The 14,689-nt window shown below is 37.8% G+C and overlaps 2 protein-coding genes and 1 non-coding gene across 4 annotated transcripts; 1 reads left to right on the forward strand and 2 right to left on the reverse strand.

Moving 5' to 3' along the window:
- Window positions 1-2,208: 2,208 nt before the first annotated feature.
- TRNAH-GUG (transfer RNA histidin (anticodon GUG)) lies at window positions 2,209-2,280 on the reverse strand. Its single transcript has one exon. It is a non-coding gene; the product is annotated as a tRNA-His (tRNA).
- A 123-nt stretch (window positions 2,281-2,403) lies between these two features.
- Window positions 2,404-11,864, forward strand: LOC108854004 (uncharacterized). Of its 2 annotated transcripts, XM_018627489.2 has the most exons (24): window positions 2,404-2,700; window positions 3,808-4,163; window positions 4,355-4,521; window positions 4,798-5,037; window positions 5,136-5,245; window positions 5,337-5,414; window positions 5,507-5,613; window positions 5,955-6,046; window positions 6,130-6,254; window positions 6,376-6,479; window positions 6,558-6,635; window positions 6,738-6,816; window positions 6,912-7,080; window positions 7,180-7,250; window positions 7,551-7,631; window positions 7,704-7,774; window positions 7,850-7,946; window positions 8,131-8,190; window positions 8,325-8,379; window positions 8,473-8,870; window positions 8,944-10,626; window positions 10,713-11,288; window positions 11,372-11,430; window positions 11,511-11,864. In XM_018627489.2, the coding sequence occupies exons 2-24, from the start codon at window positions 3,814-3,816 to the stop codon at window positions 11,704-11,706; spliced, it is 5,046 nt and encodes a 1,681-aa protein (XP_018482991.2). In that variant the 5' UTR covers window positions 2,404-2,700; window positions 3,808-3,813; the 3' UTR covers window positions 11,707-11,864. The 2 variants fall into 2 exon arrangements, with proteins under 2 accessions (XP_018482991.2, XP_018482992.2); XM_018627490.2 differs by lacking the exons at window positions 2,404-2,700; window positions 3,808-4,163 and having other exon boundaries at window positions 4,385-4,525.
- A 471-nt stretch (window positions 11,865-12,335) lies between these two features.
- LOC108854006 (uncharacterized) lies at window positions 12,336-14,004 on the reverse strand. Its single transcript, XM_018627491.2, has 2 exons — window positions 13,831-14,004; window positions 12,336-13,406 (listed from the first exon to the last, which is right to left on the reverse strand). The coding sequence occupies exon 2, from the start codon at window positions 13,382-13,384 to the stop codon at window positions 12,533-12,535; it is 852 nt and encodes a 283-aa protein (XP_018482993.2). The 5' UTR covers window positions 13,385-13,406; window positions 13,831-14,004; the 3' UTR covers window positions 12,336-12,532.
- Between the last annotated feature and the right edge of the window lie 685 nt (window positions 14,005-14,689).

A 14,689-nucleotide genomic window follows, 5' to 3' on the forward strand; every position in this document is an offset into this window, starting at 1 on the left:
TTCTGACTAATTGAGAAAACGTTAGAACTGTTTTTTGGATAAATGGTTATGGTCAATATTCCGATAGTTTTTTCAAGCAACTTGATTGTCGAAATAACTAAATTTTGTAATCATTGGACACTTTTTGCTGTGAACACTATAATAAAGTAAAACATATGTCAAAAACGAAGTTATTTAGAAAGAGAAATGAAAATTATGTGTGATTTGAGAAACTTATATAAAACAACAAAAACACACATTAGATATTTGAATTTGGATTAGTGTTGATTTGTTAATTGGACTTCATGTTCATTAATTTAATCTTATAACCAAATATATGTTGATCTTTTATATTTATAAAATATAAAAATGAAATTTACTTTAAAGTATATTATTTTGTTTAAATTGGTCAAACAATAATAATTTTCACTCTTTAATTTCTTGGTCAAAATGTGAAATGAATTCATATAATAATTAATAAGAATTAAAGACTATATTAATGCACCATTGAGAATTCATTTTTGTTTTGAAAATTGAAACTTGTGCTTTTCAATATTTTAGTGTTAAAAACTGCTTCTTATGATTTTCTATAGAAATGTTTGTTAGCATTATAGAAAAGAGATACATGCAAAAATACAAAGTTACTTTATTCCACTTGAATATTTTTCTTAGATTTTAATTTTGTGTCTAAGAGTACAATACAAGAGTTAGGTTCGGTAGATTTTGTTTTACGGTGATGTTAAACAGAAACAATATTGCAGTTGCATCATACGAATCTGAGCACTATGAAACCGGTCACCCTACAGAACATTTAAAGATTTAAAGAAAAAAATTAATCATCTTGACTCTGAAATTTTTATTTAATCTTTATATTTTGGTATTGTAATTTTTTTGTTCTTATTATATTTTTATAAATATTAGTATAATAATATAAATATTAGTTGTCCAATTGTAAAATAAGGTTACTACAAAGATTACTTAGCATATTATACCAGTCCTGACTAAAAATTATTGCTGAGTCACCTGACTCTTGAAGACGAACGAAACAGACCTTTACCGCCAACAGGCAACAGCAAGGTGGTGGTAAAAGCCAAATGCGACATTTCAACTACCATCACATTTTTGGGGTAGGACAGAACTGTATATTCGTTGTAACTTGTAATAGAGAGCAGCACCACACGTTCCTTTCTTGTAATAGAGAACAGCACCACAAGTTCTCTTGTCTGAAACATGTTCTCTTCTTTATGTTCTTCTTGGTAAGGATCAAGAGCAGAGACAACAGAGACAAGAGAATGGAGTTACTTCAGAAATTCGCTTGGTCTAACCTCCCATCAGTGAAATACATAGAGTACGCAGTAACAGTGGAAAGCTACACGCTCTCAAAGGCAAACAGCCTCGTACTCAATGTTGATGGAGCCAATAGGTCTCTCTTCTTGGACCTTCTATCTGGAAGTGGGATGTTCATTAAGCAAGAGATAGACGAGATTGTTCAGATTTCTAATTTTTAACGGTCTTTTTGTTCTTGCTCGCTCCATAGGTTTGATTGGGCACACATTTTATCAGAAGAGGTTGAAGCAGCCATTGTATCGTTACCCATGGGAAGCTGTGTTGTACACCAAGTAAAACTCACCTAAACCTTTTTTTTTTAATTTTTGTTATTATTCCAGTTAAATTAGAGTTTACATTCTTCCGAGAGATGTTACTAAAAACATGTATGCCTATGCTTTTCTTCTCTTTGTTGTGACTTGTGATGTTATGTTTGTTTTGTTTACTTGTATTTTCCTGTTTTGTTTTGACTATGCATACTGTTTTTATCTTTACACTAATTAGTAATTACACAAAACGATTAAATTAATGCTGTTTTTTACAGGGTGATTGATGAATTTGAAGTCCGAAATTAAAATATTTTCCTTTTATCAATTTTTATTTGTATTTTTTTTTCTCATATGCTTTGTTATATGTTCCTGTCATTTCCAAATAACAAATATGTAATCAATTAAAACTATTATTTTTGGTCGGTCAATCTTAATCAATTAATTTCTAATCAATAATTAGTACAAACATTGAAAAAGGAAAGTAAATAAAACTTAAAAGGGCTTTTATTAATCAAACATAATTGGATATGCATTGGATTTCAAAGTAGACCACCAAAAAACCCATGGGCCAAGAGAGTAGTCCACAACCTCAATTTCTTGATGATAAAATAACTGCAAAAAAAGGAAAAGAATATGTGGCTGCTGGGATTCGAGCCCAGGTCTCCACGGCCACAACGTGGAATTCTCACCACTAAACTACAGCCACTGTTGGGTTAAAATTGAAAGAATATTTAGTTAAATGTGCACGTGAGCGGACACTTCCCTAGGTGCTAAAATAACAGCAAAACGCAGCGTTTTAAGGGTCAAGTTCGTTTAGTTGTTTCTGTTTCTCTCCCTTTGTCTTTCTATCCCCAAGTGCGTTTCCTCCACCAAAAAAAAAAAAATCCTTGGCCTTCTATACACCGATGCTCAACAACACCCATGACTATCAGACCTTCACAAGACTGACAGTTATACGCTTCTTCCATTCTGATCCTCTTTCTCTCCAATAACCAAACGAAAACCTAAATTGACCATCTCGGGAATCTGGATTCAATCCGTCTCCGTCTCCGTCTCCGCCCGAATCCGAACGAACCTGAACCCTTTCAACGACTCACTCACTAAACCGCCGCCGCCGTTAGACGAGGTTCGACGAACTTTTCTATATTATGTTTATTTTCCTCTTTAGAGAGATATTTGTTGAAGCTTGAGGAACCCCATTCGCTGTGTATTGTGCATGTATGTGCCTGTGGCCAATCTGGATTCTGTATTGCAAAGTTTGATTGGGATTAGCGTTTGGATTGTATGGTTTGTTAGAGATCGGGCGTCTCGAATTTAGGGTTTGGAGTTTTTTTCATCTTGTAGATAGATAGATAGATAGATAGATAGATAGATAGATAGATAGATAGATACAATGTGTTACGGGTTTAAGAGTCGTTATCTCCTCCGTTCTTTTGGTCTGTGATCGTTGTTCTCCTTGGGATTACGGTGCATCCTTGGAGGGCTCAGTCTCTAAAGCTCTCTTATTTATTTGAAAGTTAAAACTTACATTTCGGTTTGGTGTAGATTTGGTGAAAATAAGTAGCATAAAAAGCTGTTGGCATTTATTAATTTTTTCATGTGTGTGTTGTGGGGAAAAAAGTTTATTTGTTTGGTTCTCAGGACTTCTTATGGAACCTAAAGATATTTTAATATAATAGATAATTTAGAAGTCTATTCATTGGAGTTCGTGATTTTGAATACTTCAGTTATGTAGTTTAAGTCCCTTTTGGTGCCATAGGAATCCTTGTTACAATGATGGAGTAAACAGATTAGCAAGGACAGAGTAGACATAGTGAAGCATTTGTACAAGGATGATAATACGCCAAGTAGTAATTTAGATAGTCTGCTGTGACGAATCAAATAGGAATTACTTGGTTAATGATTTTTTGGTATGCTCAAAGTGTAGAGATGCATTGGGTTCGACGTTCCCTGCAATCCCTCTAGATCTCCGATGGTGTCCTGTAAATATCCATAGAGTAGAAGTAACAGAAGAATTAATAGGAACTACGTGGTTAGGGATGTTTAATAAGCTCAAATCTTAGAGATGACGCTATATGTAGTTTTCCAGAGTACAACTAACAGAAGATTGCTTAGAATCTTTTTTTCACTCCTCTTAATACTGTATATCTTTTTGAAGTTTGTGTCTGTCCTTTTGGGTTGTAGCTGTTGTCTTTGCGTTGATAACTGACGTCAATATCTGTAAAATTTACAGGGTCTGATGGCTCTTAGGAAAAATACTCCGAAAGCCGATTCAGTCTCTCTCCCGATGAAGCCTTTGAGTTTATCTAAAAAATTGCCAGGGAATGTGCAGATGGCAGACCCAGATATTGCTCAAAATGTTGTACCTAACATCGACTTGGACATGCGGGAAGTTTACTTTTTGATGCTCCACTTACTTTCCTCTGGGCCATGCCAGAAAACTTATGCACTGTTGCGACATGAACTTCTTGAGCATGAGCTTCTTCCTAGAAGATATCATGCTTGGTACTCGAGGACTGGGTTGCCTAGTGGGGATGAGAATGATGATGGAGACTCCTTTCCTTTAAACTATACTGAGTTGGTTAAGAGGTAACTAGTAGAGTTTCTGTCACTCGCTGACTGTAGTACTTATGGGAAATCATATGAATTTGTATGTGAAGAAGTTAATGATTGGTCATTCATTTCTTACATATGTATTTTCATATTTATTAATGACTGGTATAGGTTTCTTTCCACCCGAGATTCTAACGTGTTTCATGACATTTACTGTGCACTCTCAGGTATTCTCACGTAAAAAAAGATCACTTGGTGGAGCTCCTAAAGCAATTAGTCTTTGTTTCAAGTAGGCCTACTCCCTCACGCGGCCTCGGTGATGGAAATGGAAACAATCTGATTGTAGCTGGTGTCCCAACTCTTCTAGGGACTGGCTCGTTCTCCCTTTTGAGCTGTAGGTGATTTCTAAAATTTGTTTTCTTGTTGGCGAGTGTGGTGTTGTCTTTTTTTCTTGTGTGTGCTTAATATTTACACAAACTTTTCACATGCACAGACACACACACACACATATATATATATTAGCGTACATGTATAAACACAAACTATAATAAACCAATTTCATGACTTGTTATGAATTTACGAAGCTCTGTTTTACGAAGGACTTGTTATGAATTTACGAAGCTCTGTTTCAAAATCTCGGTTCGCTAAAGCTACCTCGTTTGGTTTGCAGATGACAAGGACATAGTTGGCAGTGATTTCAAACCACCACCTATTAGCATGCGTTGGCCTCATATGCGTGCTGATCAGGTGCGTGGTTTAAGTTTGAGAGAAATTGGTGGTGGTTTTGCCAGACATCATCGAGCCCCATCGATTCGTGCAGCATGTTATGTTATTGCAAAACCATCTACAATGGTACAAAAGATGCAGAACATCAAGAGGATACGTGGACACAGAAATGCTGTGTACTGTGGTAAGTTATTTACTTGTTTAGAGGTGAATGTTAATATTATGTTTCGTTGTCAAATAATACCCTAATCATTGGGATGAACCTATATGAATATGCTGCAGCTATATTTGACCGCTCAGGAAGGTATGTAATCACTGGTTCAGATGATCGCCTTGTAAAAGTATGGTCAATGGAAACTGCGTACTGCCTGACAAGCTGTCGAGGGCATGAAGTGAGTTCGAAGTACTCTCTGAGCTTACTATAATCTTATTACTGTATCCTTAGGTGGTGTTTAAATTTTTTGTTTCTGGTGCATATGCAAGGGTGACATAACTGATCTTGCTGTGAGTTCAAACAACACTTTCATAGCATCCGCATCAAATGATTGTGTAATCCGCGTTGTAAGTTTCTTATGTCGCCTCTGTATATGTTTCCACTATGACTTCTATACATTGGCCTCCTTGACGAGTTTCACCATCTGGATTTTTTCTAGTGGCGATTGCCAGATGGCTTACCAGTTTCGGTACTTCGTGGACATACTGGAGCTGTTACTGCTATTGCATTTAGTCCCAGACCTGGATCCCCGTACCAGCTTCTTTCGTAAGAATTGTTCTCCAGTTCTTTTGGCATACATCGTTAGTTTTCTTTTTCATTTGGTTAACACCATGCTATTCATATTGTGGATTTTCAGTTTATCGCCTATGTAGTATGTTTTGAAAATTTGAATTAATTAACCTTTTTGTCATAAAGCTGGAAAGTTAAGTGCACTCCAGTTCGTTCTCTCCTTCAGATGGAATATATGATGTTATGTTATTATTGAGCTATGAAATGTATCTCTACTATGTAATGCGTCTTAAGATTTATTTGCTTATCTAGAAAAGGTGTTTCATTCGATTTGGCATCTTTATAAACTGCTTTGTCCCTTTGTTAAATTTCTACAGATCGTCAGATGATGGTACATGTAGGATATGGGATGCTCGGGGTGCTCAAGTTCCGCCGCGGATATATGTCCCTAGGCCTCATAGTCCTGATGGTGATAGCTCTACCGTCTTAGCTTATTGATTGTTGCTTTGATTTACTGAAAGCTGTTGGGCTGACTAAGGAAACATATTGCAGGAAAGAACAATGTCCCTTCTTCTAGTAATGCTCAGCAGAGTCACCAAATCTTTTCCTGCGCATTCAATGCCAATGGATCTGCATTTGTCACTGGCAGCTCTGACACTCTTGCTAGAGTATACTCGGTACTGATATATGTTTTTCTTACTGTATCTTGATTTGAGTTCAAACTGGTCAATCTACAGTTACATTCTACCAAATTTTACAGGGTTCAATTAATTACAAAAGGTGTTTCCTTGGTCACAGGTTTGGAATGCTAACAAGTTCAATAATGATGATCCGGATCAGCCAAATCATGAGATGGATGTTCTGGCTGGACATGAGAATGATGTTAATTACGTTCAGTTCAGGTTAGCCAACCGCTTTTGAAATTACATTTCTTATGAGGTCCTCATTGTCTGATCCTAATTTGCTGTGGTGCTTTCCAGTGGTTGTGCTGCAGGATATAAATTTGCCGTTACTGACTACACAAAAGACGATAGTATTCCAAAATTTAAGAATTCCTGGTGTGTGCTATCTGTTGCAAGTAGATAATCTTGCAATTACTGTTAGTATTAACCTTTATCTATGTTTTGTGTTTCACATTCAATAACACATGTATCTCCTAGGTTCTGTCATGATAACATAGTTACATGCTCTCGTGATGGTAGTGCAATCATTTGGATTCCAAGATCACGGAGATCACATGTAACATTTATTTTCGCTTTGATAATTACGAACATCACCTAATTCAGTACGTTTTTATCGGAGCAAAAACCCAGATCTTTGTTTACGTCTTTCAGGGGAAAAGCTGCCGATGGACACGCGCATATCATCTCAAGGTTCCACCTCCGCCCATGCCTCCTCAACCTCCTAGAGGCGGGCCACGTCAAAGGATCCTGCCTACTCCTCGTGGGGTTAACATGATTGCTTGGAGTCTGGATAATCGTTTTGTCCTTGCGGCTATCATGGGTAACACTAGTTTGACACTCTTGATGGCTAAGAGTTTATCAAGTCCTGTTTCTTATAGCGCTTTATTCTTGCTAACTAGAATCACTGTCAATGTTAAAGATTGTAGGATATGCGTGTGGAATGCCTCTGATGGTAGCTTGGTACATTCTTTGACTGGCCATACAGCATCTGTGAGTGCTGATCCCTTCTGTATACTTCTCACCTATCATGGATTTGGTTGACTGTCTTAAGACTTTCAGAATTGCTAAAAGTTTTGATCTTTGTACTTTAAAGTAAGGAAATAAGTAAGAATTTGCTCCCCGCGTCTATAAAAATTAAAACATAAACCATACTTCTTTTAAGCAGACTATGAATTTACTTCCAAACTATTGTTACCATTCCCACTCTACCTACTGCCATTTACTTCTCGTTATATTGTCTGGTTCTGTTTTGTACTACCGTTTTCAACATGTTATACGTATTGTTTGTAGACATATGTTATGGACGTCCATCCTTTTAATCCTCGGATAGCTATGAGTGCTGGCTATGATGGACAAACAATAGTGTGGGATGTAAGTTTTAGTTTATCAGCTGTCTAATCGCTTCTTTTCGGATTTCTTTAAGCCTTTATTCTCTTCTTCTAGATATGGGAAGGCATACCTATCGAAACATACAAGATTTCACACTTCAAGTTGGTAGATGGGAAGTTTTCACCGTAAGCAAATAATCTTGTTCTGTACTCGTTATGCTCTTACTACATCTGATTGCTAATGTGTATCTTTATAATTAGGGATGGAACGTCGATTATACTTTCAGATGATGTGGGCCAACTTTACGTATTAAGCACAGGCCAAGGGGATTCTCAAAAGGACGCTAAATACGATCAGGTACCTATATAACTTCAGTTGCGGATGAAGCTTCGTTAACGTACTTCTAATTACCACGTTTCTGATCGATACCCTACAGAAATTCATCTATCTCTTAGTTCTGTTATTCGGAGAGAACATAAATCTCCTGTTTTCGTATAGGATGAAATGGAATTTCCTTATGATTTCTCTGTGGATCTTGCAGTTCTTCTTAGGGGATTATCGGCCATTAATTCAGGACCTATATGGTAATGTCCTTGACCAGGTAAATGGCTCATCTTTTTTACACTTCTAGTGATTCTACTTATGAAACTGAATTAATAGTTTCTTTTATCTCTGCAATTCTGCTTGTATAGGCATAGTTTAATAACTAATAGGCATTTGGAAACTTTGATTCAGGAGTCTCAGCTTCCACCTTATCGCCGAAATATGGAGGATCCTCTCTGTGATTCAGGTTTTATTATCTCTTACTATGGTTACAAGTGATTTGTGGATCCTTCTACTCAGGGTGGGTATATTACTCACTCTCTGTCGTTCTGAATTTCAGCGATGATTCCATATGAAGAGCCATATCAGACCATGTTTCAGAAACGGCGACTTGGCGCCTTAGGCAAAGAATGGCGACCATCTGCTTTAAAGCTTGCTGTAGGGCCAGATATCACTTTAGATCAAGATTACCAAATGCCACCTCTGGCAGATCTAGACTTAGCTGAACCGTTGCCAGAATTTTTAGATGTAATGGAGTGGGAACCAGAAGTCGATATCTTAAGCGATGAAAATGACTCCGAGTACAATGTGCCAGAAGAGTATTCGTCTGGAAAAGAGCAAGAATGTGTAAATTCTTCAACCTCTGGTGAGTCAGGTTCCAGTTCTAGTGAAAGCGATGAGGACGGTGATCATCAGAATAGCCTTAGAAGATCCAAAAGAAAAAGACATAAGTCAGGAGTGAGTATTTTGTAATTTTTGCGTTGATCTTGTGCCTAAATATGCTACTTATCCGTTTTTACCTCTTTACCAGGCTGGGATCATGACTTCTTCGGGTAGGCGTGTTAAAAAGAAAAACTCTGATGATCTTGAAGGAGGTACAAACAAGAACAAACGTACCAGGAAATCTAGGAGTGGTCGTAAAGAATCGAAGAGGAAATCGTCAAAATCTAAATCGTCCAGACCTAGGCGAGCAGCTGCTCAAAATGCCCTCTCTTGGTTTTCTAAGATTACTGGTAGATCTAAAGATGCAGAAGAGGAGGATGTCTCTGAATTGAGTGGGTCGTCAGAAAGTGAATCGACAACACAGGACTCAGGCACTGGGGATAGTGAACTTGATGTTGCTTTAAATGGGCATGGCAAGCAATCAAAAGGGAAAAATATTCTCGTATGTGATTCAGACGATGGGGCTCAACAGTGTGATATTAGAGAAACTCATCCTGCTGAACGGAGGAGATTGGTTGTTAGGTTTCCTGTTAAGAAGTCAGATACGCTTACCTTGCTGGAGAACCTACCTGGAACATCTTCTCAGGTTCCAACTCCAACTTTATCGAATGGCTGTGCGGAAGACTCGAGCGTTCCTGAGAACCTTGAACACACAAACCAATTTAATGGGTTAGATGTAAGTGAAGTCAAATGGGGAACGGTGAAGGCTCGTACATCAAAGCGAATGAGAGGTGAAGCAAAATCAGCTCATGGATATATGGGCTCTGAGCCAGAGGGAAGAGAAAATAATGTTAAGAAGGATGCAAATCACCATGATAATGGTGTTATAGAACCTAGTTGTTTGGAATTAAGAACAGATGTAGATGGCGTTGAAGTTGACACCGACCCGATTTCTAATGGTTTACCAAATGGTGACGAACGGTGCCTAATAGTGGATGGATCGCCAAGTCGAATGGCTGATGACAGTGCATCTAAATGTTCTGAGGATGTAACCGGTCGCCTGCATGATCTGAAAGATAGTCTTCCACCTCTCTCTAAGACGTTGAGGATACGCTCCAAGAGGGTTTCAAGGGCTCCTGATACATCTTTGAAGCCAGAAGTAAAATCTTCATCAATAAATCAGGAGAGTGGTGGCTCTGGCGCATTAAATGATGATTCTGCAGACACTAAATGTGATTTGCCGTTGGAATGTCAAAAGGATGGTGTGGTTGGAACAGAGCCGTCTCTGAGAAATGATTGTGTGCAGGAATCAAATCCGCCTATCAGTGATCCTGTCTCAGTTGCCAATAATGTTCATGTGTCACATCCTAAACGGATGTTTGATTTAGTCTATAGACGACTGAAGTCACGAAAGCATAAGAATAACTCAGACGGGGGTGCTACTCTAAGTCAAGAAATAAGTCCAGGTTCCCATGATCAGAGTAGTGTCGCTAATTCCCATGAAGGTGTCCCTAATGGGTTTCATGGAACCGAGTCGAATGGACTGGAGAAGTCGGAAGACAGTTTGACAGACAGCCGAGACAAACTAAGTAAGTCACGCGGAAACCAAAACTCTCCGGAAGAAGAGGGGAGATCAACTTCTGGGGCAACAGTTAGGTTGAGATCCACAAGAAATAGAAGGTCTACTTATCCCTTTAGTGAAACCAAACCTGCTGAAACAAAGAAGGCTCAGCAGTCAACAGAAAAGGTATCCTGGTTGACATTATCGGCACATGAAGAGGGTTCTCGTTATATTCCACAAAAGGGGGACGAAGTTGCGTATTTGCGACAGGTAAGTGTTTGTAATGATCTTATATGTTGTCTCGCTTAGCCAACCTTTGTCTGATATCAAATTTTTGTGTTACTCGCATCTTTCAGGGGCATCAAGAATACTTAAACTTTAGTTCCCCGAGGGAAGTGGCTCCTTGGACTTCAGTAAAGGGAGGAAATATGAAGGCAGTGGAAATTTGTAAAGTGGAAAGTCTTGAATATGCAACACTTGCTGGTTCTGGGGATAGCTGCTGCAAAATGATACTAAAAGTCATTGATCCAAACTCCGAAGTGTTCAACAAAACATTCAAACTTACATTGCCAGATGTGGTGACCTTTCCAGATTTTCTAGTGGAAAGAAGTCGGTACGAAGCAGCAATACAGAGGAACTGGACTTTCAGGGATAAGTGTAAGGTTTGGTGGAGAGACGAAGGCGAAGAAGATGGTAGTTGGTGGGAAGGAAGGATTCTAGCTGTGAAAGCCAAATCACCTGATTTTCCTGATAGTCCGTGGGAAAGGTACACAGTTAAATACAAGAGTGATCCGACTGAGACACATCTTCACAGTCCCTGGGAGCTTTTTGATGCTGATACCAAGTGGGAGCAGCCTCACGTTGATGATGATGAACGAAACCGTCTTCTCTTGGCCTTAACAAAGTTAGAGACTTCAAATAAGAGAACCAAGGTTTGTGATTCTGATCAAATTTAATATTTACGTGATATTAATTCCAGTCTATGAAACAATCTTCTCTACTTAATTCGTTTCAGGATTCTTATGGCCTTCAAAAGCTGAACCAGACCGTGGGAAGCTCCAGCTACACCAACATGTAAGTTTCTTCGACACTAGGAGAGGGTCTTGATGGGAGATGAAGCTGACATGGTTTTGTTCAAATGGATTAATGTGCAGGTTCCCAGTTCCTTTGTCTCTTGAAGTAATTAGATCAAGGCTTGAGAACAACTATTACCGGAGTGTGGAAGCATTAAGACACGACGTAGCAGTTATGTTGTCCAATGCAGAAACTTTCTTTGGTCGAAATAAAAGCGTAGCGGCCAAAATCTCACATCTCTCAAAATGGTTCGACCGCACGCTACCTTCTTTGTAGCATTTCTTCCCTCGTAGCAGTAGTGCCTAACTGCCTTATGTAGATAAAATCTCTTCCCTTTTTTTTTTCTCTCATGTTCTCAAATTTTTAGTTAGAATTATTCCTTCTTTTCTTAAAGAAAACTCTAGTTCTAATGAATGAAGAGAATTTTATTAGTTTTTCTTTGAGAAATATAGGGTTAGGATTAGTTGGAGAGAATATTTTTTCATTGCAAGTAAAGAAAGATTGGAGAGGTCAAAACATTTGGTGCTTTTGAAATCAGGTAACCATCTTCCGTTGAATGATCCAGGCAAATTTCAGTATGATTTTAATGTTTGACACTACATGCAAATGGACAGAACTTTTGCCTATTATGTGATTATAGATGGGTAAATAATACTACGCAGAAAACAAAATTTGATGGAAAATACAGTATACAGGATCGTTTCTTCAAGTAATAAGTCACTACTATATACATCAACAAATAACTTACAAGAACAAGCCCTTCACATCATCACCAATGATATCACAATATATGAATATATATAAACAAGCCCTTGACGTTTACTAACTTTTTTTTTGTAATTTCCTGCGGTCTACTTTAGGATACTCTTGAAAGGTGGTTTTTTCTTTCTTGCGTGTCTATCGAGTTCTGAAAACTAAAAGAGATTCTCAAATCCATCAGTTTACTACAACACAAAGCCATGAATGGCTGAGAAAAGGGAAAGTTGAAACATGAGAAAAAGAAGCTGCGAGTATTCTTCATGTAGCTCAAAATGACTCACTCTAAAAACGCATATAGAAAAAAAGTACTCATCATCCACTTCAGATTTTCCTAAAACCCAACTCAACGACCTTTGTTGCTGCTGTGCCTCTTGCTCTTCTTCTTTCTACTGCTTCTTCTGTCTTCATCAGAATCAGAGTCCGAAGCTGATTCTGAATCAGACGACCCCTCAGATGAAGAAGAGCTGTATCTTCTTCTCCTTTGCCTTTCCTTCCTCTGCTTTGGCTTCTTCTTGCTCTTCCTCTTATTCCTTCTCCTCCTCCTCCTTTCCTCCTCCTCCGAGTCAGACGACGAACTGTACTCTGAATCACTCTCTCCGGATGATTCAGAGCCGTCACTACTATCTGTTTCAAACACAGAGCCTTCGCTATCACTCCCGGAATCAGATTTCGACCTCTGCTTTCTCTTGCTCTTCTTAGACGACCGCCTCTCACCTTCCTCATCCTTCCCGTTTCCTGCATCTACCTTCTCATCATCACCAAGATCATCAACAGAAGGCTTCATCCTCAGCTTAGGATTCTTAAGCTGCTGGGTTCTGGAAGGCCTAGAGATGTAAACCCTCTCGTTCTTGCACTCATAAGTCCAGTGCCCCGTCTGGAAACACTTCTGGCACTGCGAAGCCGCCAAGCTGCTTCCTCCTCCTCCCACGACAGATGCCGACACCGACTTGTCCTTCCTCTCCCCAAGCCTGACGGCTTTCTCGGTACTCATCAGATACATCTGCCTCTTGGCTTCCCTCTTCTCCTGCCATCTGCTCGGACCTTCCTCCTTCTGACCGTAAGCGTTGACGTTCCTGGAAGCTGCGGCCGCTGCTCTCTCGGCTTGGGTACGGCTTAAACCTTTGGAAGCAGTGAGTGCTGCGGCCTTGATCCTGTCGGCTGCAACCTGTGCTTTCTCATCCTTCGATTCAGACATGTCTGTAGTGTCCCTTTTTGAGCTAATCAGAGACGAAAACACCATTCATTCAGACCAAAGTTTGTAAAAGACAGTTTCAGACACTGGCAGTCTTTAAGCAACAAAAAAAAAAGAAAAAGAAAAATGACAGTGTTTTCGAACAGATTGGAAAGAGAATCTGTAGTAACTCTTGAACAAGTAGAATCAGTTACAAATCTGAACACAAAGGTTTTTTTTAATAGGTAATAAAACCCTAAGCAGGAGTCTCTCAAAATTAGGGATTTCTACTCGATGCCTCAAATTAAACCGGGTTCATCTTTGTCTAAACGCTACAAAGAAACAAAACTGGACTCCTGAATTTCTAATAAACATACCGAGAAAAACTAGTTGAAGATCCTAAGGAACAGAATGAGCAAAGAAGCTTTATAGCGAGATCTATTTGTTCAATCTCAAGATCTATAACTTACGATTAGAAACGAGGGCACGAAAAGGAAGATCGAAAGCAGCTTCTTGCTTGCGTGCTTGCTTGGGAGGAACCGGTTGAGCGAGAGGAGAGTAACAAGGAAGGGAAGGCGGCTCACTGGCTCAGAGGGTGGAAGAAAGAAACAGACAGAAACTCTTTTCTAATTTATTTTCTCGACCCCCATCAGACAATCTTCTTTATGCAAAAAAAAACCCAAGTTTTTGAAAGGGAAAATAATAATATTTGATTACATTTAGTTTTAAGTTCATTAATTTTTAAAAATATAAAATAATCATCTGTAGTTTTTTCATTTAATTTTATAACAAATGGTATTTAAATAATTTTAATTTAATAAACTAATTTTCATTTTTTCAAATAATAATTTTACACTATTTTATTTCTTTTTTAAGAATAAATTAAATAAATTATTAATTTTGTTGGTTTTCATTAAAAATGTTTAACTTATAAAATATACTTATTAAACCTAAAGAATTGAATGCTAGTCACTCAATTAAATTATTTTATTGCAGTTAAATTTTAAATATAGTTCAATAATTTAAGACTTGAGTAGGTTTATCTTTACACTGAATAATAAATTTAAATATAGCTTTATTTGTTTATTTGACTATCCACAGAAAATATAAATGCTTATATACATTTTTTTCTTTGATATGATAAAAAATTATTAAAATGTCTTAAAATATTTTCAAAATGTATATATGTATATTTAATAAATAGATCATATTACAATAATCTTAACATTGTATAATAACTTTAAAATGATATTATATTGTTAATAAAAAATATGGTAGAGACATATTATCTTATTACAATTTTATTATATATATATATATATATATATA

The sequence above is a fragment of the Raphanus sativus genome, chromosome 4, assembly GCF_000801105.2.
Source record: "Raphanus sativus cultivar WK10039 chromosome 4, ASM80110v3, whole genome shotgun sequence".
Classification (NCBI taxonomy): domain Eukaryota; kingdom Viridiplantae; phylum Streptophyta; class Magnoliopsida; order Brassicales; family Brassicaceae; genus Raphanus; species Raphanus sativus.

Excerpts from the sequence above, each read along its gene's own strand:
- LOC108854006 (XM_018627491.2), bottom strand. The coding sequence starts at position 13,384 with ATGTCTGAATCGAAGGATGAGAAAGCACAGGTTGCAGCCGACAGGATC.
- LOC108854004 (XM_018627489.2), top strand. The coding sequence starts at position 3,814 with ATGGCTCTTAGGAAAAATACTCCGAAAGCCGATTCAGTCTCTCTCCCG. Across the intron at positions 7,251-7,550 it reads TGACTGGCCATACAGCATCT|ACATATGTTATGGACGTCCA; the intron begins GTGAGTGCTGAT and ends TATTGTTTGTAG. Across the intron at positions 11,431-11,510 it reads AGCTCCAGCTACACCAACAT|GTTCCCAGTTCCTTTGTCTC; the intron begins GTAAGTTTCTTC and ends ATTAATGTGCAG.